Raw genomic sequence first — 26822 nt, 5'->3', positions numbered from 1 at the left:
CCAGTCCTCTCTGTTCCCTTTCGATCTTGTTCTATCTTATGGCAGCATCCCCGAGTTTCAAGGAGTAATTTTATATCACTTAAGAGCTTTGCTTACTGCTCCAATCATCCACAAACTAAGTCATGGCAACTGCACAAAGTAATCTCAATAGAAACCACAGAAATACATGGTGGAATAGTACAGGACCTCTCAGCCTGTAAGGTATGACCCAGAAGCCAGTCATGGTTTGTCCCCTCCTCACTGGATTGTGATAGCTTTAATTTCTAGGCACCATCTCTCGAACACTGGGAGTTCCAAGATGTCAATGAGTACATTATGCAGCAATTTGTGAATGCAGCACCAGGCATATGATCAAGAATGAGACAGACAAGTCATCAGAAAGTGTTTGGAGTCAGAGATCAAGAAACTGATGGTCCATGATGAAAACCATCTAGCTTTTGACTTTACATATACTTAGGGGTCTGACTGGAAAAAATAAGTAGTGGTTATCTCTGATGCTTGGCTTACTCAATACCAAAATGAGACAATGCTTACAATAGAGCGTGTAGACCTTCATAAAATTGTTTCATTTCCTGAAAGCTAGGATCAGCAATGGAATAGTTAACCATGCTGACATTAAGTTTTTAGGATTAACATTCTATCATGATGAGAAACCGATCCTCAGGGATTGGTTTTGGGACCAATCTTATTTAATCTTTTTATTACTGACCTTGGCACAAAAAGTGGGAGTGTGCTAATAAAGTTTGCAGATGATACAAAGCTGGGAGGTATTGCCAATTCGGAGAAGGATCGGGATATTATACAGGAGGATCTGGATGACCTTGTAAACTGGAGTAATAGTAATAAGATGAAATTTAATAGTGAGAAGTGTAAGGTTATGCATTTAGGGATTAATAACAAGAATTTTAGTTATAAGTTGGGGACGCATCAATTAGAAGTAACGGAAGAGGAGAAGGATCTTGGAGTATTGGTTGATCATAGGATGACTATGAGCTGCCAATGTGATATGGCTGTGAAAAAAGCTAATGCGGTTTTGGGATGCATCAGGAGAGGCATTTCCAGTAGGGATAAGGAGGTTTTAGTACCGTTATACAAGGCACTGGTGAGACCTCACCTAGAATACTGTGTGCAGTTCTGGTCTCCCATGTTTAAGAAGGATGAATTCAAACTGGAGCAGGTACAGAGAAGGGCTACTAGGATGATCCGAGGAATGGAAAACTTGTCTTATGAAAGGAGACTTAAGAAGCTTGGCTTGTTTAGCCTAACTAAAAGAAGGTTGAGGGGAGATATGATTGCTCTCTATAAATATATCAGAGGGATAAATATAGGAGAGGGAGAGGAATTATTTCAGCTCAGCACCAATGTGGACACAAGAACAAATGGGTATAAACTGGCCACCAGGAAGTTTAGACTTGAAATCAGACGAAGGTTTCTAACCATCAGAGGAGTGAAGTTTTGGAATAACCTTCCAAGGGAAGCAGTGGGGGCAAAAGATCTATCTGGTTTTAAGATTCTACTCGATAAGTTTATGGAGGAGATGGTATGATGGGATTTTGGTAAGTAATTGATCTTTAAATATTCAGGGTAAATAGGCCAAATCCCCTGAGATGGGATATTAGATGGATGGGATCTGATTTACTATAGAAAATTCTTTCCTGGGTATCTGGCTGGTGAATCTTGCCCATGTGCTCAGGGTTTAGCTGATTGCCATATTTGGGGTCGGGAAGGAATTTTCCTCCAGGGCAGATTGGAGAGGCCCTGGAGGTGGGGTTTTTTTTTTTTTTTTTGCCTTCCTCTGTAGCATGGGGCATGGTTGACTGGAGGGAGGCTTCTCTGCTCCTTGAAGTTTTGAACCATGATTTAAGGACTTCAATAGCTCAGACATGGGTGAGGTTTTTCATAGGAGTGGGTGGGTGACATTCTGTGGCCTGCACTGTGCAGGAGGTCGGACTAGATGATCAGAATGGTCCCTTCTGACCTTAGTATCTATGAATCTATAAGTGCCAGAGCTACAGCAGATACAGGCAGACAGTTGAACTCTGTTTACATTTTGATGGTTATGGTCTCAGCTATAAAGGCTACAGAACCTATTTAAAGGTGAAATTTTGAGTCTACAGCACAAGATGGAGATGTCAAGAAGAGATTAAATGAGCACCCACTGGTAGCTGCTCCTTCGCAGGCCAGTCTGATCCCTACATTTACCGACCACAATGAATTTCTAAAGACGTTGTGACTATGTCTACCCTGCAATAAGACACCCAAATACCTCATAACAAACATGCCAGGAAGCTAGTAGTTTTTGGAGGCTATTAACTGCCATAAACCAGAACAGTGCTTTTCAAAAAGCTACTTCCATCTCAGAAATACAGCATAGAATGCCTTTACAGCTTTATTTTTTTTTCCTCTTTTAAACAGACTATTACAACACAGCGTCATGTAACTGGCAAGGTATTTATCCTACCATCCATTATCAAGGTCACTGAAGTCATGTTTCAGGGTGGAAAGGAGGGAGTAATCTTGCATAGTTTAAATTCACCCAATCTCCAATAGTGCTGTCAGATGCCAAAGGATTGTCAAAAAAACACATCAGAAAATAAAGATATTTGCAATGCAACTGAGTCTACTGACGTTGCTGGCTTTGGAGAAGTCACTGCAATTAACTGAACTAAAAGAACGTTTCAGAGAGAATATTACTGTGCCAATCTCTAAAAATACTACTGGTAAATTCATAGCATTTTCTTTTTTTTTTTTTTTTTAAAAAGGAAAGCATTAGATAGATGTTGTTAAATCCATACTGACTACACTTCAATTGAAACAAGCAAAAAGGGGAGCAAAAAGACAAGCCAAAAGCTGGCTATTTTAACTGAGGTCTGTGCATTTTTGGAAACTCATTCTAAGCAGAAACTGTTTTCTGCCCGATCTATTTGATGAGTTGAATATACTAAATTTGTCACCACAGAGGCATTAAAGAGAAAACTGAGCTTGTGGGAAACAAGAGCTCAAGATAATAACCTCATTTGAACTCCTTAGTAACTTTTGTGCAAAGATAGAAATTCCCATGGACTTTGTGAAAGAGACAGTAAATCAACATAAGAAATATTGCAAACTGAGTTCTTGTACAGTTTCCCATAGTTTGAGATTGAGAACAGAAGTCTGACTGTGTGAGAACCCTTTTCAACAAAGCTGCTAATTGTGCTTGACTGACAAGTAACCATATGGAGCTGCAAATAGAAGTTCTATTTTCTTTGGACAGTTGGCCTAAAGATCAGTCAGATGCTGTGCAGTTTTAACTGTATGAATTAAAGCACAGATTCAGCTCCTATTGAGATCAATAGCAAAAATCCGTTGTTTCAATGTTTGAACAAATGAATGTTTGAACATAGCAACACCTGTAATGCCTGACAGCCTAACTATTGGATCTAAAATATCTTTGTGCAATTTCCTTCTCAACTCTGGCTGTGATGAAAGCAAATGCACAGAAGTCATTTACCTCTGGAGAAAGATTTGATGCTGCATACTGCAAATACTACACCAAGAACAGAGAAACTAATGTTCAGCAAGCAGGCTTAATTTTTGTCTTTAGGGCTACGAAGTTACCACTTTCAGTTACAAAAACACTGAAATATATTTGAGAATGAACTTTTTTTAAAAAATACCTCTTTAAATGAGATTTTAATCAAAGGATCTTTTTACACTAATTTAACTGATCACTATGATCTAAATTGAACACAATTTAATTAACTACGCAATGCCTTGTGCTTTGTCGAAAAGCTATTCCATTAGTTTTTGAACTTGAGGTCACTTTTTCATATGGTGGGTTTCAGGATAATTTATTTGGCCCACAGACCAATAGAAAGCCACTGAAGTAATGAATAATGGAACAGAGATATGGGGCATGGAAATGGTTCTTCCAAGGTGTTTGTAGGGCACTTAGTAAATATACAAGTTAAACAGGCTAAGACAACCTGTGACCCATTGGCTAAGTACCCCTTCCAATAGTAAAAGCCACAGAGGGGGCTTTTCATGTTGGAAATCTGTACATGGAATCTCTGTAAGAGAATCAACTATGTCATCTCATTGGGGAGAAATGGGCTTTGCATCTCCTTGGTAAAGGCTACGGGAGCACTTGCATGAGCCTGGAAAATCCTCAGAATCCACAAGAGGCCAGGGTTATCAGCTCCTAGAACCTCCAGCTCCTTAGCAGTGGCTGACTCAGCTTCCCTGAAAACTTAATACAGTATTAAGTTGGATGACCTTTTCCAGGTAACTTCCACCACACTGGAGGGCAAGGGGAGAGAATGAAAGCCAATTCCCAAAGCCTGCATCAACTTCATACTGTTCCTAATCTGCACAGAGAGGGATCCATTGGCTTCAGGCCTGTGAGCATGCATGCACATATGCAAGTCCATTTGTGAGTGAGGGAAGTAGCTGAGAGGCATTGCCTATCTTGCTATGAAAAAGCAAGGCTGTCTATAAGCCAAGTTTTGATGCACCCCATGACCTTTTTGTCAGACCAGTGGCAAATGTATTGAAGTTATTATAGCCAAGCTTTGGGTCATGGCTCTCTTTTTTCAAGTTGTGCCAAAATCATGCTTGAGGCATCCTGTACATGCCAAGAGAGTTGTCATGGTCTTTTGCACCAAAGTTTTGTCAACTAGTCACTAATCAGGTTGTTATAGTAGAATATAATTGTGTCACGTATGGCGTTACATTCTCCCTCATGTCAGCAGGTAGCTCTGTTCTTCCAGTAACAGCTGAGAGTTTAATTTTCTTGTTTGAATGGGTGCCTCAGAGATAAATGATAATCCTTCATTTGAAATGTGTTCATTTTCAACCTCATTTTGTAGCCATTCACTTGTAATAATTTTAAACAACACTTAGGACGACGATGTAAGAGAGATCAGACTGTTACTAGGAGAAAATAATGAAATTGACTTGCCCCATTAAGAACAGAGACTTGGCCAATTTCAGCAAATGCAGCCCAATTGCTATTGTATTCCAGCAGGGAGAAGCTCACAACACTCACCACCTTGGAATAATTCCGTTTTCTAAACTTGTGGTTTGACTTCGGAGCCAGCGGCGCTGGTAGCTGCTGGAAGAGGAGGATGAGGAGCTTGGTGATGGAAACGGTGTAATCAAAAGACTGCTCAGAGATGCTGTCAAGAAACACACACATGAATGTTTTGTAGGGTGCCAAGTAAATAATACTTTTCCCTTTAGCAAGGTTAACATGCGTATAATTTTTGCCTTTTGGTTTTCTCATTTTTTTTAAAAAACAGTAGCTTTCCTTTCAGTCTGACTCATTCCCAGCAGGTGAAATCATAATTATTTTAATTATTCTTGCTGCCTTAACATAGAAGACTACTTTTTTCTTAACAGCACCAGAATGTTATATGAAGTGGAGACTACACTGATGGAGTGTCTCTCCTCTGTGCTGGCTTTCTACTCCTCTGAAGCAATCTGTCCTAAGAGATGTTGCCAGTCATGACAGGCAGGCCAACCTCTACCCACTGCTTTTCCTCCCACTGAGCAAAAATCCTCCCCCTTCTTTTCTTTAGTGGAAGCGCTACTGTTGATTTCTTCCCTAGCTTATACATTTATATATTACTGAAGTACTACACAGATGAGAACCAAATGAGTTAATGTTATAAAGGCAGAGTATCACAAGACACATCCCCTTTCTTACTGATTTGTAGGGGAGAAGGGAAACAGTATGTCCCAGCAGCAGAGTTGATGAGCAGAAACCTAGTTTATAGGGAAGGGAATTGCTCAACAGATCCACAAGTTCGTGTGGATGTACTATAAGCAGCGATATCCAAACTCCACCCCACTGGTTGGGCAAAACCTGAATCTGTTGAGTCACTCTGCTAAAAAGCTTTGCTTTCATCAAATGGGAGAAAAAGAAACACAGATACCTGACCGAGCAATGCCGCTGTCTCTGTCCTCATTTTGCCCTCTGCTAGGCATATCAACGGGTGTGCTATGTGCTAAAGTAAACAGATCAGATCAACAGAAAACATTAAGTGCTGCCTCATATTGTTTGTCAGTGTTAAGCGAAGTCTATGTTTAAAGACCACACAACAGCAAAGTCACATCCAGTGCAGTTAATTTAAGCAATAGCTATGTCCAGAGTGTGTGGGCAGATTAAAAAAAAATTCAGTGTTTGAAGAGGTAATAGCAAGCAATATTTCAATACTGAACACTACTAGTGTGATTGCATTTTTTTATTTTAGACTATACCTTCTAAATACCTGTAGGAATCGGAACATTAATTTATATAAACTGAAAAAGTCACACAGCAGAGAATCAGCCCCATGAAAGTGTCTCAGGTAGAATACCCCAAAATGGGAGCACCCAAAATCTCTAGTCACATTTGAAAATCCTAATTTAGTTTATTTTTGTAGCATCACTGGCATTGCACAGGCTAACAATACTTTATATGGAGTATCAGTTTCAGTTGTTTTATTAACCACTATGCTTGTTTTATAGCATGAAGCAAAAACTCAATCCAGTGTAGATCACCGGTAAGTGTTAGAGACTAACAAATTTATTTGAGCATAAGCTTTCGTGAGCTACAGCTCACTTCATCGGATGCATGAAGTGAGCTGTAGCTCACGAAAGCTATGCTCAAATAAATTTGTTAGTCTCCAAGGTGCCACAAGTACTCCTTTTCTTTTTTGTGAATACAGACTAACACGGCTGCTACTCTGAAACCGGTAAGTGTTAGTAGCACATACTCATTTAACTTACGAAGCATGCAAGATTTGTGAGGGAAGTAAAGTAACTTTTCATTTTTGAAATCAACAAAATCAATTAGATCCAAGGTTTCCCCAACAGCATGAGTAACTGTCAGGCCTGTAAAAGGATCTTTACATTTGTAAAGTAGACTAAATGCTACTTTCGAATTTAAGATAAAGCCTTTAATATTGTAAAGTCAAAACTTAAAACACTTCCAGACTCAGTTCAATAATGTCTTAAAAGAGTTGCCATCAAGTGAAAAAAATCCACAGGTCAGAAGATATGGGAGGAAAGCAAAGAGGGAAAGAAGCAAAAAGGAACTGCACACCAGCAAGAGATCAAGTGTAGACCAGGAAACATAAATCCTCTTAGAAACATAAGGGCTCATTTATTATTGAATACACATTACTTTAGGAAGTTTCCTTAATGTGAACATTTGTGGTAGAGGTGGGAGGGAAGAACAGGAAGCAATTTAATGCAGCCTGGTATTTCAAGAAGGCTTGAGTCAAAATATAAAGCCAATAGGTGTCTATCATCAATATCTTCATCACTTTAGCCCTTTGTTTCTAGAGTGTAATTATGGACCTCCTGACAAGATTCAGAAGAAGCTGGGTTACTGTGGGTGGGTGGGTCACATTGTGCTCAGCATTCCACACAAACCTGCAAAGAAAGAAGCACTCCGGATGAGCCGGAGGGGAACTCCTTCAGATACACCCTGCAGCACTTTGCTGCTACACAGCTGTAACACACCTAAAAACAGCAACGCAGAGAGAACGCAAGACAAAAAAAAACAAACAAACAAAAAACAATTAAAGACAATACAGGGGGAAATAATTTAAAAGAAAAAAAAAACAGATGGTCTCATCAGGAAAGGATTTTTTTTTTAAATAAAATAAAGAAATATTTACCTAGATTACTTCCACTACGGCAGGTGCCCAAACCATTTTGATTAGAGCTCAATTTTCCAAGACTGGGATCTTGGTTGATGTATTCAAAGCTATCTTGCAAGCTAAAAAAGGGAGAAATATCAAAATTTCTAAGAAGGGGGATAGAATAGCTTCCACTAATATCAAACTACACTGTTTATTTGCTTTGTTATGTAAATCTAACTCACCACCAAGCTTAAAGATTAGCAGATATTCCTATATCATCGTCATAACCATACAGCTAAGGGTAGCCTAGAATTCCTCTGTACCTGTAAGGGGTTAAGAAGCTCAAATAATCTGGTTGGCACCTGACCAAAAGGACAAATGGGGAAAAAGATACTTTCAAATGGGGGGCGGAGGAGTGGGGGAAGGGGCTTGGGGGGATATTTTAGGGAAACAGGAACTCAAAGTGGTCCTTTTCCTGAATCTTTGTCTAACTCACTTGGTGGTGACAGCAGTACCCATCTGAGGACAAGGAAGGATTTGTGCCTTGGGGAAGTTTTTAACCTAAGCTGGTAGAAATAAGCTTAGGGGGTCTTTCATGCTGGTCCCCACATCTGTACCCTAGAGTTCAGAGTTGGGAGGGAACCTTGACAATTAGAACAGATATTTTTAATGGAAAATAGATTGTGGAGGACTGTAAACTTTAAGACTGTACCTTTCGGAATTAACTAACTTTCCATGTTTGGTCTTTGCCCACAGTGATTTTGAGAGATAGAGGGAAATGGAGCAAAAATCTCATCAACCATTTTTGAATGTGGAGAGAGAGAGAGAGAGAGAGAGAGAGAGAGAGAGAGAGAGAGAGAGAGAGAGAGAGAGAGAAAGTAGAAAAATATATGCACACCTTCCTCATTATATTAAAAAGGCAACCTGTTGGCAGTGGGAAGTTGTTTCTGAAGATAGAGACCCAAAGCCTTTGAATGTTTATACATGCCTCTAAACTGAGTTTCACCCATTGCTCATCCAAAGCACACTTAAAGAGTCAAAGGGTACATGTATACCGTAATTAAACACCCATTGCTGGCCTGGGTCATCTGACTGGTTCATTGGGCTTGGGTTGTGGGGCTGTAAAATAGCTGGGAAGCTGTTTGGGCTTGGCCTGGAGCCCAAGCTCTAGGACCCCATAAGGAGGGAGGGCCTCAACCTGAGCTCCAGCCTAACCATCTATGCTGCAATTTTTAGCCCTACAGCCTAAGACGCATGAGCTCAAGTCAGCTGACCTGGGCCAGCTGCTGCTATGCTGTGAGACATTTATTCCAGTGCAGATGGACCCTGAACGATCCCATTGCCCTCTAGCCTTCATGGGACAGCTAGAGCTCAGCACGTGAATACTGCTCATAAACAGTCTCACTCTCTCCCCCTTTCACTCACTGCCAGCAGACATTTGGCTTTACGAGCTTTCCAGTTTTATATAGACCAACCTTAGGAGCGGTGACAGAAGAAATCTAAAATGATAGTGAGAAATGACAGGAAACAACCAAACTTACTTATTTGTGCTTCCACTGAAGCTTCCCACTCTAGCTGAGAACACTTTACTTATCATAAGCTGCGGAGGAGAGCTGAAAGGATAAACAATCATCATCTCCGATCACTCAATTACAGACCTGAGAGTGGCTATCCTTCAACAAAAAAAACTTCAAAAAACAAACTCCAACGAGAGACTACTGAATTGGAATTAATTTGCAAACTGGATACAATTAACTTATGTTTGAATAGAGACTGGGAGTGGATGGGTCATTACACAAAGTAAAACTATTTTCCCAGGTTATTTCTCCCCCCCACCCCACCCCCCACTGTTCCTCAGATGTTCTTAAAAAGAAAAGGAGTACTTGTGGCACCTTAGAGACTAACAAATTTTTTAGAGCATAAGCTTTCGTGAGCTACAGCTCACTCACACGAAAGCTTATGCTCTAAAAAATTTGTTAGTCTCTAAGGTGCCACAAGTACTCCTTTTCTTTTTGCGAATACAGACTAACACGGCTGCTACTCTGAAACCTGTCAGATGTTCTTGTTAACTGCTGGAAATGGCCCATCTTGATTATCACCACAAAAGGTTTTCCTCCTCCCCCCCCCCGCCTCCTGCTGTTAATAGCTCATCTTAAGTGATCATTCTCCTTACAGTGTGTATGATAAAACCCATTGTTTCATGTTCTCTCTCTGTGTGAGTGTGAGTGTTATATATATAAATCTCCTCACTGTATTTTCCACTGAATGCATCCGATGAAGTGAGCTGTAGCTCACGAAAGCTTATGCTCAAATAAATTTGTTAGTCTCTAAGGTGCCACAAGTACTCCTTTTCTTTTTGCGAATCATCATCTCGGTGACCCAACAGTTTCAGTACCTTCTCCTTCCCCATTTCCAAGCATTTGGCAATATGGATAATCCTAGAAGAGGAAATTCACTTACCGTATGTAGTGGATTTTCAAGGTAGAACCTTTGTAACTCATTGCCACTGAGCCAAACATCATTTCTCCAAGCATGTTGACGTCCGAGGCTGGTCTAGTGTACTATAGATAAATAAGGGGAAAAAAGCCAATCATAACCCATTGTATTATTTTAGTACTGAATTTTGAACGTGAAGTACAAGTAATCTCTGCTTCCCAGTGAAGAGGAGCATATACCAAGTGGTGTTTGTGCAATGCACACATACAGTTACAGTACATACTATATTTAGTTCGTTAGAGAGGCCCACTAGTTCCTATTTGCATGTACTCTCCCAAAAGCATGCAATGAAGAAACCCATGCACAGTCTCTGCAGCTGGGCCAGACAAGTACTTTTATATCTCCCAGCCACATTTCTTTATTGTAGGATGTTGCTTGAGAAAGACTGCAAGCATTGCAGGTCTGAAGAGTCTGGACCCTTAAGTGTTACTTTTAAATTTAAAAATCCTTCCCGGTCTAAATTAACTCATTTAGATGGCAAGATATACCTGGAATGACAATTTTAAAAAAAGGAAACAAAATAAGTCCTATTTCTTACTACATTCCAAAGATCTATTACAAGTAAGAGGATAAATTCCTCTGTATAAGTTCTCTCCACAGTAAAGGTAGTAACTTGCATTTCAACACAAGGATACATTTTTTCTTCCCACCCTCTACTAAATTTCTTAAACCCAATCCAGTCTCTCATGGGTCTCTTAGCATAGGACAAAGGTTTGCCTGTTTTGAGGAGATTCAAACAAACGATTTTAGAGAGGCACATAGAAAAATGAGTTTTCTACATTTTTAACTCCTGAGTCTTGAATGTCCTCTTTTGAGATCAGCACCTGTCATAAATATAAAGGGAAGGGTAAACACCTTTAAAATCCCTCCTGGGCAGAGGAAAAACCCTTTCACCTATAAAGGGTTAAGAAGCTAGGATAACCTCACTGGCACCTGACCAAAATGACAAATGAGGAGACAAGATACTTTCAAAGCTGGGGGAGGGAGGGAAGGTTCTCTCTGTCTGTTTTTTTTGGGGGGGGGGCAGGAACAGAAAAGGAATGGAGTCTTAGAACTTAGTAAGTAATCTAGCTAGATATGCATTAGATTCTGTTTTGTTTAAATGGCTGATAAAATAAGCTGTGCTAAATGGAATGTATATTCCTGTTTTTGTGTCTTTTTGTAACAAGGTTTTGCCTAGAGGAATTCTCTATGTTTTGAATCTGATTACCCTGTAAGGTATTTACCATCCTGATTTTACGAAGGTGGTTCTTTTTCTTCAATTAAAATTATTCTTTTAAGACCCTGACTGTTTTTTTCATTGTTCTTAAGATCCAAGGGTTTGGGTCTGTGTTCACCTATGCAAATTGGTGAGGATTTTTATCAAGCCTTCCCCAGGAAAGGGGGTGTAGGGTTTGGGATGATTTTGGGGGGGAAAGACATTTCCAAACGGGCTCTTTCCCTGTTATATATCTGTTAGACGCTTGGTGGTGGCAGCAATAAAGTCCAAGGGCAAAAGGTAAAATAGTTTGTACCCTGGGGAAGTTTTAACCTAAGCTGGTAAAAATAAGTTTAGGGGGTTTTTCATGCAGGTCCCCACATCTGTACCCTAGAGTTCAGAGTGGGGAAGGAACCTTAACATGGTGGCAGAGCGGTGGGATTAACTTGAAATCATTTTGAGATTAATTTAAGATTTTTTGAAAAAGAAGCACAGATTTCAAAAAGGAATTTTTTTTCCCCTTTTGGGCTGCTGGAAAGCAGGTTTTCAGCTGAAAGCAGTTAGAGGGTTTTTTTCGTCTCTGCTTGGGGGCCAGAGCAGAGACAAAAGGGAATTGTTTTTGTGAGCTGGAGTTTTCTCTACCTAAAGGCAGGGTAGTTAACCTTCTGCAAGGAAATTCACAAGTCTTCACAGACCTGAAGAAGTTTTTGTTTTTGTTTTTTTTACCCAAGAGCAACTGGTTAGAGGGGTTTTCTGTCTATTTGCCTGGAGACAAAGGTGTTAGGGTTTTTTTTTGTTTGTTTGTTTGTTTGGGGTTTTTTTTGTATGTTTGTTTGTTTGTTTTTTTAAGGATTTTTCTGTAGGCTGACAATCACTATCAGAGAACATAGGTATCAGATTATAGCACAGCAAAATTTTACAAGCCAAGTCTTTTCTTTGTTTTATTCCTAACTCTCAGGTCTAAAGTTAGTTAAAAATAGAGAGGCAAACGTGACAGAAACCAAGGCACAACACAAATTGGAGTTAACCAGACTGGAGGCAGTGAAAGAGCCCTAGAGGCTATCCACAGGAGAGCTATGGAGGCAAAGGACAAAGAAATGGAGGCAGCAAAAGAGGCAGAAAAAAAAATCAAGAGGCTCTCCACAAGAGAGCTATGGAGGTAGAAAAGAACCAAGAGGCTGCTCACAGGAGAGCTATGGAGGCAAAGGAAAAAGAAATGGAGGCAAAGGAAAAAGGGAGGAAGCATGAACTGGAGATGGAGAAGGTAAGGGCTGAGCGGAATCTACTGGACAATCCTAACAATCCTTCTCCAACCATCCACAAATGGGAGTGACTGTCCACAGTATGTTGAATCCAGTGATATTGCTGAATATTTCCTCACCTTTGAGAGACTGTACACTCTCCATAAAATTCCTGAAGTTCACAAGATGACCACATTGGTCGCAAAATTGACTGGAAGAGCTCTGGACATATTCAATAAGATGCCTATTGATGAGGCTTCTGACTATAATAAATTCATGGATTTGGTTTTAAAGCAATTTCAAATTACAGCTGAAACTTGGAGTAAAATTTCAAACCCTTAAGAGAGGGCCTGGACTAAGTAATGTGGCTTATCCAAACCAGATGAAGGATCTGTTAGATAAATAGGTCCAAGGAAGGGGCATCACTAGCTTTAACGGAATGTGTGATTTGATAGCTCAGGAGAAATTCCTGAATATGTCCAAGGAGGAAATAAAACAGTGTTTATGGGATAAGGAAATGGACTCAGCAGAAAGTCTTGCTTCTTATGCTGATCGATCCGAGCACTCCCAGACTGCCAGAGAGGCGGAGCAAGCTGGAACAAAACGGGTGGAGGGAGAAGAGAAGAACAAAACTGGTCGCAGTTGGAGCGGATACCAGAAGGGAACCTCAGACCACACCCTACTACCGGGGGCAGCCCAAGGCCCCAACTACCCCCCAAGGAACCCTCCAGACACCTTATCGTCCCGCCACACCATTCTCCAGCAATCCAACTTGCCCCAGTGACCCGTCAGCTGGACGATGCTTTAAATGTAGCAAGCCGGGACATGTAAAGGCCAACTGCCCCAAGAACCCCAACAGATTACAGTTCATTGCACCAGAATCACACCAGAGGTCCTCAGGCCCAGATGCCTCCCAGATACCCTCGGAGCAGAGGGAAACTGTGAGTGTGGATGGGAAGAAGGTCACCGTGTGGAGGGACACCGGAGCACAAGTGTCGGCTATCATTAGTGGACCCCAATTTAATCAACCCAGAGATCCAAGTGACGATTCAACCCTTCAAGTCCAACTCTTTTGACATGCCTACAGCCAAGTTGCCAGTCCAGTACAAGGGCTGGTCAGGAACGTGGACTTTTGCAGTCTATGATGATTATCCCATCCCCATGCTGTTGGGGGAAGACTTGGCCAATCATGAGAAGCTAGCCAAGAGAGTGGGAATGGTTACCCGCAGCCAGGCTAAGCAAGCTGTCACGCCTAGCTCTGTTCCGGAAACTTCTACCAGGACCCAGTCAGAGATGATGGACCCAGACCCCATGCCAACGTCTGCAACAGCAGTAGTGAATCCAGTCCCAGAGACACAGACAGAGCCAGTCCCACAACCGGAACAGGCAGCAGCCCATAACCCTACACAAGAGGTTCAGCTGGAGCCTGATCCCCAACATAGTGCACCAGCGGAGAGCAGTTCACAGTCAACGGAAACAGCCCCATCCCCTACATTGCTTCCAGAGGGACCAGGCCTAAGTCCACAATCCAGTGAGGAACTGATGTCTCCAGCATCAAGGGAACAGTTCCAGACCGAACAGGAAGCAGATGAAAGCCTCCAGAGAGCTTGGACAGTGGCACGGAGCAACCCATCGCTGCTCAGCTCTTCTAATCGATCCAGGTTTGTTGTAGAAAGAGGACTTTTATACAAGTAAAGTCTTTCTCATGGACACCAGGAAGACTGGAATCCTCAGAGACAGTTGGTAGTTCCAACTAAGTACCAGGTAAAGCTCTTGAGCTTAGCCCATGATCATCCTAGTGGCCATGCTGGATGAAACAGGACGTTTGGGGAGGTCATTCCACTGGGAGGGAATGGGCAAGGATGTCTCTACCTATGTCCTGTCTTGTGAGGTCTGCCAAAGAGTGGGAAAACCCCAAGACCAAGTCAAAGCCCCTCTCCAGCCACTCCCCGTCATTGAGGTTCCATTTCAGCGAGTAGCTGTGGATATTCTGGGTCCTTTTCTGAAAAAGACACCCAGAGGAAAGCAGTACATACTGACTTTCATGGATTTTGCCACCCGATTGCTGGAAGCAGTAGCTCTAAGCAACACCAGGGCTAAAAGCATGTGCCAGGCAGAAGCAGACATTTTTGCCAGGGTAGGTTGGCCCTTCGACATCCTCACAGATTCAGGAACTAATTTCCTGGCAGGAACTATGGAAAGCCTTTGGGATGCTCATGGGGTGAATCACTTGGTTGCCACTTTTCAAACAAATGGCCTGGTGGAGAAACTTAATAGGACTTTGGGGTCCATGATATGTAAATTCATAAATGAGCACTCCAATGATTGGGACCTAGTGTTGCAGCAGTTGCTCTTTGCCTACAGAGCTGTACCACATCCCAGTTAAGGGTTTTTACCATTTGAACCTGTATATGGCCACGAGGTTAAGGGGCCATTACAGTTGGTGAAGCAGCAATGGGAGTGGTTTACACCATCTCCAGGAACTTACATTCTGGACTTGTAACCAACCTACAAAACACCTTCCGAACCTCTTTAGCCCTTGCTAAAGAAAACCTACAGGATGCTCAAAAAGAGCAAAAAGCCTGGTATGATAAACATACCAGAGAACATTCCTTCAAAGTAGGGGACCAGGTCATGATCTTAAAGGTGCTCCAGGCCCATAAAATGGAAGCGTCATGGGAAGGGCCATTCACGGTCCAGGAGCACCTGGGAGCTGTAAATCATCTCATAGCATTCCCCACCTCCAACCGAAAGCCTAAGGTATACCATATTAATTCTCTAAAGCCCTTTTATTTCAGAGAATTAAAGGTTTGTCAGTTTACAGCCCAGGGAGGAGATCACACTGCATGGCCTGAAGGTGTCTACTACAAAGGGAAAAGTGCTGGTGGCATGGAAGAGGTGAACCTCTCCATGACCCTTGGGTGTATGCAGTGACAGCAGATCCAGGAGCTGTGCACTAGCTACGCGCCGACGTTCTCAGCCACCTCAGGACTGACTGAACGGGCATACCACTCCATTGACACATGTAATGCTCGCCCAATTGAAGTCCAACCTTTACTCCTCAAGCTAAAACTGCTATAGAACGGGAGATCCAGGATATGCTACAGATGGGTGTAATCCGCCCCTCTGGAATTGCATGGGCATCTCCAGTGGTTCTAGTTCCCAAACCAGATGGGGAGATACGTTTTTGCATGGACCACCATAAACTAAATGCTGTAACTTGTCCAGACAACTATTCAATGCCACGCACAGATGAACTATTAGAGAAACTGGGACAGGCCCAGTTCATCTCTATCTTGGACTTAACCAAGAGGTACTGGCAGGTACCGCTAGATGAATCCGCTAAGGGAAGGTCAGCCTTCACCACACGTCGAGCTGTATGAATTTAATGTACTCCCTTTCGGGCTGCAGAATGCACCCGCCACCTTCCAAAGACTTGTAGATGGTCTCCTAGCGGGATTAGGAGAATATGCAGTCGCCTACCTTGACAATGTGGCCATATTTTTGGATTCCTGGGCAGAACACCTGGAACATCTACAAAAAGTCTTTGAGCGCATAAGGGAGGCAGGACTAACTGTTAAGACTAAGAAGTGTCAAATAGGCCTAAACAGAGTGACTTACCTTGGACACCAGATGGGTCAAGAAACTATCAACCCCCTACAGGCCAAAGTGGATGTTATCCAAAAGCGGCCTATCCCAAAGTCAAAGAAACAGGTCCAATCCTTCTTAGGTTTGGCTGGTTATTACAGACAATTTGTACCGCAATACAGCCAAATCGCCGCCCCACTGACCAACCAAAAAGAAATAGCCAAATGCCGTGCAGTGGAGCGAAGAGTGTCAGAAGGCCTTTAACCAGCTTAAAGCGACACTCATGTCCGACCCTGTATTAAGGGCCCGAGACTTTGACAAACCGTTCCTAGTAATCACAGATGCGTCCCAGCGTGGTGTGGGAGCAGTTTTAATGCAGGAAGGACCGGATCAAGAATTCCACCCTGTAGTGTTTCTTAGCAAGAAGCTGTCTGAGAGGGAAAGCAACTGGTCAGTCAGAGAAAAAGAATGTTACCCCATTGTCTACACTCTGGAAAAGCTACACGCACGTTTGGGGACGGCGTTTCCACATGCAAACCGGCCATGCTGCACTACAGTGGCTTCATACCGCCACGGGAAATAACAAAAAACGTATTTGGTGGAATTTAGCTCTCCAAGATTTTGATTTCGACATCCAACACATCTCAGGAGCTTCTAACAAAGTGGCTGATGCACTCTCCCATGAAAGTTTCCCAGAATCAACTAGTTAAAATCATCCTTGAGATGTGGAAAATATTGTTAGTCTTTATATATTTGGTAGTATATTTAGAAGTGCATGTGTCTTGTTAACTCTGTTTTCTCCTAGAGCTCCAGGAAGAAATCACAGCCAGCGTTTCACCCTATCTGTGATTTGGGGGACATGTCAAATATAAAGGGAAGGGTAAACACCTTTAAAATCCCTCCTGACCAGAGGAAAAACCCTTTCACCTGTAAAGGGTTAAGAAGCTAGGATAACCTCACTGGCACCTGACCAAAATGACAAATGAGGAGACAAGATACTTTCAAAGCTGGAGGGGGGGGGAGAAACAAAGGTTCTCTCTGTCTGTGTGGGGTTTTTTTTTGTTTGTTTTTTTGGTTTTTTTTTTGCCAGGAACAGAAAAGGAATGGAGTCTTAGAACTTAGTAAATAATCTAGCTAGACATGCGTTGGATTCTGTTTTGTTTAAATGGCTGATAAAATAGGCTGTGCTGAATGGAATGTATATTCCTATATTTTGTGTCTTTTTGTAACTTAAGGTTTTGCCTAGAGGAATTCTCTATGTTTTGAATCTGATTATCCTGTAAGGTATTTACCATCCTGATTTTACGAAGGGGATTCTTTTTCTTCAATTAAAATTCTTCTTTTAAGACCCTGATTGTTTTTTCATTGTTCTTAAGATCCAAGGCTTTATGTCTGTTTCCCCTATGCAAATTGGTGAGGATTTTTATCAAGCCTTCCCCAGGAAAGGGGGTGTAGGGTTTGGGACGGAAAGACATTTCCAAGCGGGCTCTTTCCCTGTTATATATCTGTTAGACTCTTGGTGGTGGCAGCAATAAAGTCCTAGGGCAAAAGGTAAAATATTTTGTGCATTAGGGAAGTTTTAACCTAAGCTGGTAAAAATAAGTTTAGGGGGTTTTTCATACAGGTCCCCACATCTGTACCCTAGAGTTCAGGGTGGGGAAGGAACCTTGACAGCACCCGAGAAACTCCCATGTAGTCTTTAGGAGACTGGAAAAGTGCATAAAAGCAACAGACCTTGCTCTGTGGAATTAGCTGCCTTGTTCTGACTAAATTTAAAAAAAATTCAGTTACTAGGGGCACAGCCACACTAGAGAGCTTACAGGTGCAGCCGTGTCGCTGTGAACTGTCTAACGTAGCTGCTCTAAGCCAATGGGAGAGAGCTCTCCCATTAACTACTCCAGCCCCCATGAGCAGCAGAAAGCTATGTTGGTGGGAGAAGCTCTCCCGCTGACATAGTGCTGTGCACACCAGCACTTATGTTGGTGTAACTTACGCCGCTCAGCGGGGTAATTTATTTCCTCCCTGCCCCGAGCAACGTAAGTTATGCCAACATAAGCTGTAGGACAGGCAAAGCCTCAATGGCAGGCTTCTAAGGATTTTGCAGAAAAAAACCCCAACAACAACAAAGTATGCACTTTTTAAAGAGAAATTTAACTTTAAAAAGTCCCTTCCAACGGAAAGCTTTTTTTAAAAGCCTACTGTTAAGGTAACACCTAAGAGTAAGTCTATGCAGCAAACAAAACTTCCATAGCAGCAAGTCTTAGAGCCTGAGTCATCTTACTCAGATGTGCGCTATATCTATAAATAGCAGTGTGGAAGTTCTTGCTTGGGCTGGAGCCTGGGTTCTGAGACCCTCCTTCCTCACCAGTTCCACTCCAGCTGGAACCCATATATAGTGTCTACACTGCTATTTTTAGCCCTTCAGCACGAGCCTGAGTCAACTGACCCAGGTTCTAAGATTCCCTGCTGCTGCTGTTTTGTTTGGGGTTTTTTTGGCTGCATAAATGTACCCTAAGATTACTAGAACTGAACGACTGAAGAAAAGGACCTCACCTATACACAAAAACTAGCACCAACTGAAGTAATTAAAGAAATTTCTAGTTACATGTATAAACAAACAAGTTTTATCTAAGGCCTAATTCCCTTTGTATATTTGACAGTATTTTGTGTAGTCAACTTCACCATTTCCTCAACATGGGAAGTTCAGCACATGCATAACTGAGTGTAGGATAAGGGCCTAACTTTTTATATGGCCGTAGTCACACTGGCTGTGGTATGACTAGTCATATGTTTTAAATCTTTACAGGAGATCAAAACAGAGGAGAAAAGCATTTTTAAATAAACCAAGAAGATGTGATTGCCAATTTTTGTGGTTGTACAGAGGGCCATATACAGAACCTGAAAATATTTAGCCGTTTTTTAGAAGCTGATTAGATTTCATATTGTCAGGGTCCATTTAAAGTCTTTCCCATACTCAGCTGCGTTCAACAGCTCCTGCAGAAGTTATGAGCATTGGCTCCTGCAACAGAGGACTGAGGAAAAAAAAACATTTTTCTAGACCAAAAATGTGGAGAGCAACAGAGCACTTACATATTTTTGAAATATCTAAGTTTAGATTATAAACTATTTTATGTAAAAGTTCAAAAAAACTGAAGAATTGTGAAATTTTCAAAACTGAACATAGGAATTACTAAACTTGTATAACATTTTAAAAATAAAATAAAACACCCCTCTCCTCAACATGTGGAAGGAAAGAAATACAGTTCAGATCCCCAGCATCAGTTTAATATTAGATATACTACAAATTCTACTTAAACATTTAAGCAGACATTTGTGAATTTAACACAAAGGTATCATCTTTAGTCATTGATGCAAATCTATATATAGATCTGCATCTATGTGTTAACGTTACCTGGTACTTTGGAAGCTGGTCCTTGACGTGATGTGTACAGCCCACTGATGAACTGTGGGAAGAAGTACTATTGGTCCCATTGCTTGTTTGGCAGCACTTGGCAGAAGCCTTTCCCGGAGCATCCTCTACTATTTTCTGTGTCAGAAAAGGTTGATGATGAAAGTAAGTTTAACAAACATGAAGATTTCTGTTTCTAGCTGCACCCTAGTGATCTCAGAAGAGTTTTATTAAGAACATACTGGAGCAAAAGAATAATTTTGAAAGATTTTATTTCTGGGTTTAAATAAATAAATCCAAGTCATGTTAATAACTTTGGCTTTTCAAGACAAAGGAAAGTAATGCCCAGGAGAACAGAAGTGTAAGATTATTCTTGAACTTAAGTCTACCAATGAATTAAGTTTTTGGTTATAGAAATACATGGCACACACCGTATATAAATACTCTGCTTCTTTGGCCATCATGATCCTGGTCAAAGTAATTTGTTACAAATTTATTCGCAGCAAATGGGTCTTTTTTTCCTGTGAGCATACATTTCATAGAAATCAGCAGCGAGCTGCAATCTGTAAAATAATTTGCTACAATTTATGCAAATAAATCTCATTTTATGAGCTGCTTTCTATGGCTAGTGTGTAGTCAGTGTCTTAGATTGCATGGTATTGTTTCTGCTTCACAAATTAATAGCAGATTTCTTCAACAGAAGAGCCAGAAAAACACAAAGAATAATTAGCAGAAATATTAGAATGAATAATCCTTTGTGTATACGCTTAGGAATAAACCACTGGCTGTCTGAATATTTAGTGTGTAATATTCACCTGTCAAAAACTGCATTGCCAACTCCAAGTTTACTCTCAACTCACTGGTTTCAGAGTAGCAGCCGTGTTAGTCTGTATTCGCAAAAAGAAAACCGAGTACTTGTGGCACGTTAGAGACTAACAAATTTATTTGAGCATAAGCTTTCGTGAGCTACAGCTCACTTCATCGGATGCATTTGGTGGAAAAAAACCAAATGCACCAAATCCACCAAATGCATCCGACGAAGTGAGCTGTAGCTCACGAAAGCTTATGCTCTAATAAATTTGTTAGTCTCTAAGGTGCCACAAGTACTCCTTTTCTTTTTTCTCAACTCACTGTTTGTATTATTTGACTCACTCTACTAGGCAGTTTTTACTACAAAAAGACTCTTAACCTTTCAACAATTGCATGCTGTTTACATGGATAACATTTACCACAATGTTATTAAGAAAAGAAGCATTTAGCCCTCTGAATAAAATTAAAAATAGAAGTTCTTGCATGCAGAGTTGCCAATTTAAAAACAATATATTTGTTTTAAAAAAAAACAAACAAACATTCACATAAACCCCTTTTAGCTAGCCATCAAAAGGGCTAGTTTGTCTAGAATAAATGCTGGCAAAGCGTGTGTTTGGCTAGATCTATGCTGGGAGCGGGGGGATGTGAAATATCGTGCTCTTGTAGAAATCTCTGTGGTAGCTCTCATCAAGCTAGCATGCTAAAAACAGTAGTGTAGCTAGGGTAGCATGAGCAACCATGAGCAGCAGCATGGACTAACCACCTTGAGTCCACACCCCTGAGGTTCAGGCAGGTTTGTGCTCCGGATGGCTAGACCATGCTGCTGTTTGCTGCCCCAACTACACAACTATTTTTAGAGGGCTAGCTCGATGGCAGCTAGAGTGGGTATGTCTATACGAGTTGGGAATCACACCTCCAGCTGCAAGTGTAGACATACTCTGAAATTTTTTCATTCTCTTAAACTATTAGCATTGCAACCCCCAATGCAGATAGAGGAAGAAGGATTGCTAGGAAGAGATGGGATCCACCAAATGGAGAGGAAACATCTTCACAGACAGGCTTGCTAACCTAGTGAGGAGGGCTTTAAACTAGGTTTACCGAGGGATTGTGACCTAAGCACTAAGAGGTAAGTGGGGTAATGGGATACCGGCAGGAAACACAAGGAGGAGGGTGCAACAGCGGAAGCCTCCTGATTCATACTGAGAAAGTAGGGCAATCCGCTAGTTATCTTAGGTGTCTGTACACGAACGCAAGAAGCCTGGGTAACAAGCGGGAAGAATTGAAAGTCCTGGCATAGTGAAGGAACTATGATATGATTGGAATAACAGAGACTTGGTGGGGTAACTCACATGACTGGAGCACTGTCATGGATGGGTATAAACTGTTCAGGAAGGACAGGCAGGGGAGAAAAGGTGGTGGTGAAAAGGCAGGCAGAGGAGAAAAGGTGCACTGTATGTAAGAGAGCAGTATGATTGCTCAGAGATCCAGTATGAAACTGGAGAAAAGCCTGTTGAGAGTCTTTGGGTTAAGTTTAGATGCAAGAGCAACAAGGGTGATGTCGTGTCGGGATTCTGCTATAGACCACCAGACCAGGAGGTGGAGGTAGACAAGGCTTTCTTCAGACAACTAATAGAATTTTCCAGATCACAGACCCTGGTTCTCATGGGGTACTTCAATCACCCCGACATCTGCTGGGAGAGCAATACAGCAGTGCACAGACAATCCAGGAAGATTTTGGAGAGTGTTGGGAACAACTTCCTGGTGCAAGTGCTGGAGGAACCAACTAGGGACCATGCTTCTCTTGACCTGATGCTCACAAACAGGGAAGAATTGGTAGAGGAAATAGAAGTGGGTGGCAACGTGGGCAGCAGTGACCATGAGAGAGTCCAGCGGAGGGCAACAAAAATTATTAGGCGGCAGGGGCATATGACTTACGAGGAGAGGCTGAGGGAACTGGGGTTATTTAGTCTGCAAAAGAGAAGAGTGAGGGGGGATTTGATAGCAGCCTTCAACTACCTGAAGGGGGTTCCAAAGACAATGGAGCTCGGCTGTTCTCAGTGATGGCAGAAATTAGGAAACACTATTTCACTAGGAGGGTGGTGAAGCACTGGAATGGGTTACCTAGGGAGGTGGTGGAATCTCCTTCCTGAGAGGTTTTTTAAGGCCTGGCTTGACAAAGCCCTAGCTGGGATGATTTAGTAGGGGATTGGTCCGGCTTTGAGCAGGGGGTTGGACTAGATGATCTCCTGAGGTCCCTTCCAACCCTGATATTCTATGATTCTATAATAAGACGTCTCAGTCCGGACTTCATTGTATTGGGTACTATACACAAATAGCGATGAATCAACAATCTCTGGCACTACACACATTTAAAAAATGTCAGTGGTGTAACTACATCAATGCACACATGCTTCACTGGTGCAAAGCAGGATTAAGCTGCATCTGTGTAAACTTTGCTTTTACACTGATACATTAGGAGTTTGCAATGAAATAGTTATAAAACCAAGAAAATGGGAATTGAAGACATGCTCTTGGGTGGGGCTCGGAGGGAGATGGCAGAGACAATCCAGTAGCGCTCTCATAATTCTACAGAGCAGAAATGGGTTTGACTATAGCAGTGGCACAAACAAGCCCTCTTACTATCAATTATAAAACTAACCAGACACGTGTAGAGGATTTTGTTGTTTTTTCTACATTTTACCACATATTTGCATTCCTTTTGTGCAGCTTTTGCTTGACACTGCATTTATGTAACTGCTGTTTATCTAATTCCCAATGTGACTGTCATTAGGTGGTTATAAATGCACAAATGTTAGTAGTCATGTGCTTGACACAAGCTATTGACAAAAAAAAGCCTTAATATTTAAAAAAAAAAAAAAAGTGTTCCACTCTGACACCCACAGGAATAGCTAGAATGAAACACATTAAATATACTTCAGCACGATTAACCATACTTTTCAATACCCTTGTTAATAAGGTGACCGGACAGCAAGTGTGAAAAATCGGGACGGGGTGGGGTGGGGGGAAAATAGGAGCCTATATAAGAAAAAGACCCAAAAATTGGGACATCTGGTCACCCTACTTGTTAATAGAAGATAATCTGCCTAGTTCCCCAGCTATGTAGATTTAAAGGTAAAACTGCATTAAGTCTATCCTATTTGTTTATATGAAGAGGAGAAGTTTCCCAATTCTTTGCTCATTCGGGGCTTGATCCTGTTCCAAACTGAAGTCAAAAGAAGCCGGTCATTGACAAATAGCTGCAGGTTTGGGCCCTAGCCTGGAAGTCTGGAAAATGCCAGTGCACCAAGTGTTAACTAGAGCATGTCAAAGCCATACATAGTTTCTGATTTGCAATTCTGAATATTTAACTTTAAGTGGCTATTTCAGTGTCTGGTATGAAAATAAGGTGGTATGTCCTATTTGTTATAGGATATTTTTTAAAACAATGGAGAATCTCTCTCTAAGAACAATATTTTAAATGGAGATTTATACTTTATAAATTACCCTTTTAGTTTAAAATGTTTGTGTCTTTAAGAGGAGAAAACTTTTTTTATATAATTGTAAATACACCTTCTCATTCTTCTGAAGCAAATGCGACATTGTGTAATCAACCCCTTGGATATATAGTACTGACCTTTATATTGGGGCTCATAACAGGAAAAAAGGGATTAATATAGGCCACACTGACCTATTTACCCTCATAAGTAGATGATCAGTCAATCATCATGGGTGCCTTACTAATGTGGGTTAAGCCAACATGTGATACTCGTGCAGCTTAATTTAAATACAGTTTCAGATGGCTGTGTTTAAACTTTTTCATTTCCACAAAGCACTGCTATTTAAAGTGTACATTATATCTAGTAATTACACACTAACTGTACCAGTCAACACATTCTGGTCAACAGTATTAGCTATAATTTGAAATCTATCCAATAAAACTGTTTTATAACAAATGGAGTTTCGGGGTAGGTCTATGCTTAACATGCTGCTGCTTCTCCTATCGGCCTAGTTAATCCACCTCAGTGAGAAGCCCTCACATCAACATAGCACTGTCTACACTGCAGGTTAGGTCAGTGAAACTGTGTTGCTCAGGAGTGTGGGTTTTTCAAACCCCTGAGTGATGTAGTTATACTGGTGTAAATTTATAGTGTAGGCCTAGCCTCAGAACAGTAACTGAGTAGAAGAAAAGTACAGCTAACAAGACAGACATGCTGCATGTATCACTTTTGTCTTCTTAAACGTCAGTCGGATATATTAGAATACCGTTTAAGTGCAGCCTTGTAGATCCAGATACTGGCAGAGATCAAGCCACACCTTAATTGTACATTTCCTTGTTTTTTGCTTATTTGTCTCACAGCATTCAAAATTACGTATTGCCTGCTATTGTCTCAGTCACATGCACATACTAAACTTTACAAAAAGAGTAACAAAAATGGAATGGTGACAAAAAAAAAAAAAGACAGTGACTTTATTGGTTTAACTAAAGAGATCCAAAGGGAAGACAAGTGCATCTGAACACATGCCAGCTCCCAGTGAAATAAGCAGACATCTCTGTGCAACTTGTGTGCAAGGATCAGGCCTAAGAAATGAAAAATGATTAGCTTCAACATATACAAAAGTTGACTATGTCAGAAAAATACTAAATTAAAAAAGGATCAAGTCCATTCAGCAACGCCTATGAGGAGGGCCTATATTCTTTTATATCAGTCACCATATTTTTTTAAAAAGGTAGTACACTAGAATGTGTTATTTTAGGCTTTTCGAATGTAGCTGTAACAGGCGAGTCCTGAAAATTTCAAAAAAAGTTTTCACCCAGAACAAATGCAGCAAAAACTTCCAAAATAAGAAATACAGAAATCAGCATTTTTTTTTTAATTATTTCCATTTGGGGCCAGAGAACAAAAAAGAATTAAAAGGACAGAAGCATATTAGTGTTTCATACCTGAGCTGCTGCCTCATCAACTTTGCGGACTGCTTTGGAATCAAACAAGACCTGTCTGCCTCTTCTCTCACAATCCTGGTAAACTATCAGGCGGATTTCATTCAAATCAAACTCTGAACAGGACCAGCTGCGGATTGCAAATACAGTCAGAAGTTATGTTGTTATCTCACCAGAGAGCTAACTTGGACTTGAATAAAGTGAAGGAAGTATGTACCATCAGCTGGGTCTTTTGCACAATGATGGCAGGAACCAAATTGAAATTTCAACAGCATCTGAAGAAGATTTAATGAAAGTGCTGAGTGAGCACCCATGTTTTGATAATGAAAAAAGCCATGTTATTACAACCAAGTACATTTAGGGAGGCAGTGCAGTTATAGCGGAAACAGTGCAGTCTTCCCTGCAAGGATTTTTTAAATCCCTCTTTGACTGCTGAGCTATTTATGTATTGTCAGAGCTGAATTATCCTCATACACTAAAGGAAGACTAAAAGAGGGAAGTCCTTTCAAGGCACTAATGCTTCCTGCGGTATTAAAAAAAAACTTAAGAGCTGAAAACTATGCCACCATCACTAAAAGGAAATTAACAGAGTAAAAACATGAATAAGGATGTGGCAACCAGGGTCCTGAAAACCCAGATATCTACCACAGGCCCTTTTGAAGAGGGGAGGAGACACCCCAGAAGGCCACAAGTCAAGTACTTAACTGCATGAAGGAAAAAAAATGTGAACAAAAACAACTATGGTTTTGTAATTAAAAAAGATCAACAGTATTGCAATGGTCACATTGGAAGGTAAAAGTAGACATTTTAAGGTAGACCCTTTCCAAGGTACCAGAACCCACACTTTTAAAAACAGCACTGAACGTGCATACTTTTACAAATCATGGTTGGGTTCAGCAAGTTTTTCCACCGTGTGTGATCCTTACTTTTGGAGCTTTGCCATCAGAAACGTGGAGGCCCTCAACTGAATTGTTGACTGAAATCTAAACGTTTATCTCAAATAAGCATGTGACACAGTCAAACTATTTTTGTCCAAAGTGCAGCAGAACTAAATATTTGTCTCTATTTAAAACATAGTACCGTAGTAAAGGACCCAAGGTTTTTGCATAGGTTTTACCCACAAAAACCAAACGAGTCCTTCTTCCTTCTGTTCCTTATATAAAGGGCCCAGTTTTAAATTCACATGAACTAATAAAATTCCAGGGGTAGATCTTAGAAACTAAGTGAACAAGTTACACCATACAAACAAAAAGCATTTTCACTAATACCAGAATATAAACTAGCAATTTAAACACATTTGTTATATTCCATAAAAATTACCTGAACCTGTGCATCAGAAACTGATTTGTCAAAAATATAACACTCATTTGGAGACTATACATAAATTCACCACAATCAGACACAGCAATAACTGTGTAGTAGGGTGAAGGAATGCATATGGCTGATAACTGCACTGACACCAAGACAAGAACTCTTCGCGCTAGTCGGCAGGATACCAATAATGAAACCTATGTATAATTAACCAGTCTCA

At 41.1% G+C, this 26822-nt stretch overlaps 1 protein-coding gene across 5 annotated transcripts in view; it reads right to left on the bottom strand.

The window, feature by feature from the left end:
- FNIP2 (folliculin interacting protein 2) overlaps nt 1-26822 on the bottom strand; it is an 88443-nt gene that overhangs the window by 28636 nt on the left and 32985 nt on the right. For 3 of the 5 annotated variants that reach the window (XM_038399059.2, XM_043513246.1, XM_043513244.1), the window contains exons 2-9: nt 25295-25421; nt 19546-19680; nt 10071-10171; nt 9152-9223; nt 7647-7747; nt 7399-7488; nt 5916-5987; nt 5027-5156 (exon numbers count right to left, since the gene is read on the bottom strand). In XM_038399059.2, coding sequence (XP_038254987.1) covers nt 5027-5156; nt 5916-5987; nt 7399-7488; nt 7647-7747; nt 9152-9223; nt 10071-10171; nt 19546-19680; nt 25295-25421 — 828 coding nt within the window. The remainder of the gene's footprint in view (nt 1-5026; nt 5157-5915; nt 5988-7398; nt 7489-7646; nt 7748-9151; nt 9224-10070; nt 10172-19545; nt 19681-25294; nt 25422-26822) is intronic. The other 2 variants (XM_038399061.2, XM_043513245.1) reach the window with 1 other exon arrangement.

This window comes from Dermochelys coriacea, chromosome 4 (genome assembly GCF_009764565.3).
Source record: "Dermochelys coriacea isolate rDerCor1 chromosome 4, rDerCor1.pri.v4, whole genome shotgun sequence".
Taxonomy (NCBI): domain Eukaryota; kingdom Metazoa; phylum Chordata; order Testudines; family Dermochelyidae; genus Dermochelys; species Dermochelys coriacea.
The sequence above is the reverse complement of the archived record's forward strand: the minus strand, read 5'-3'. Positions and strand labels throughout refer to the sequence as shown.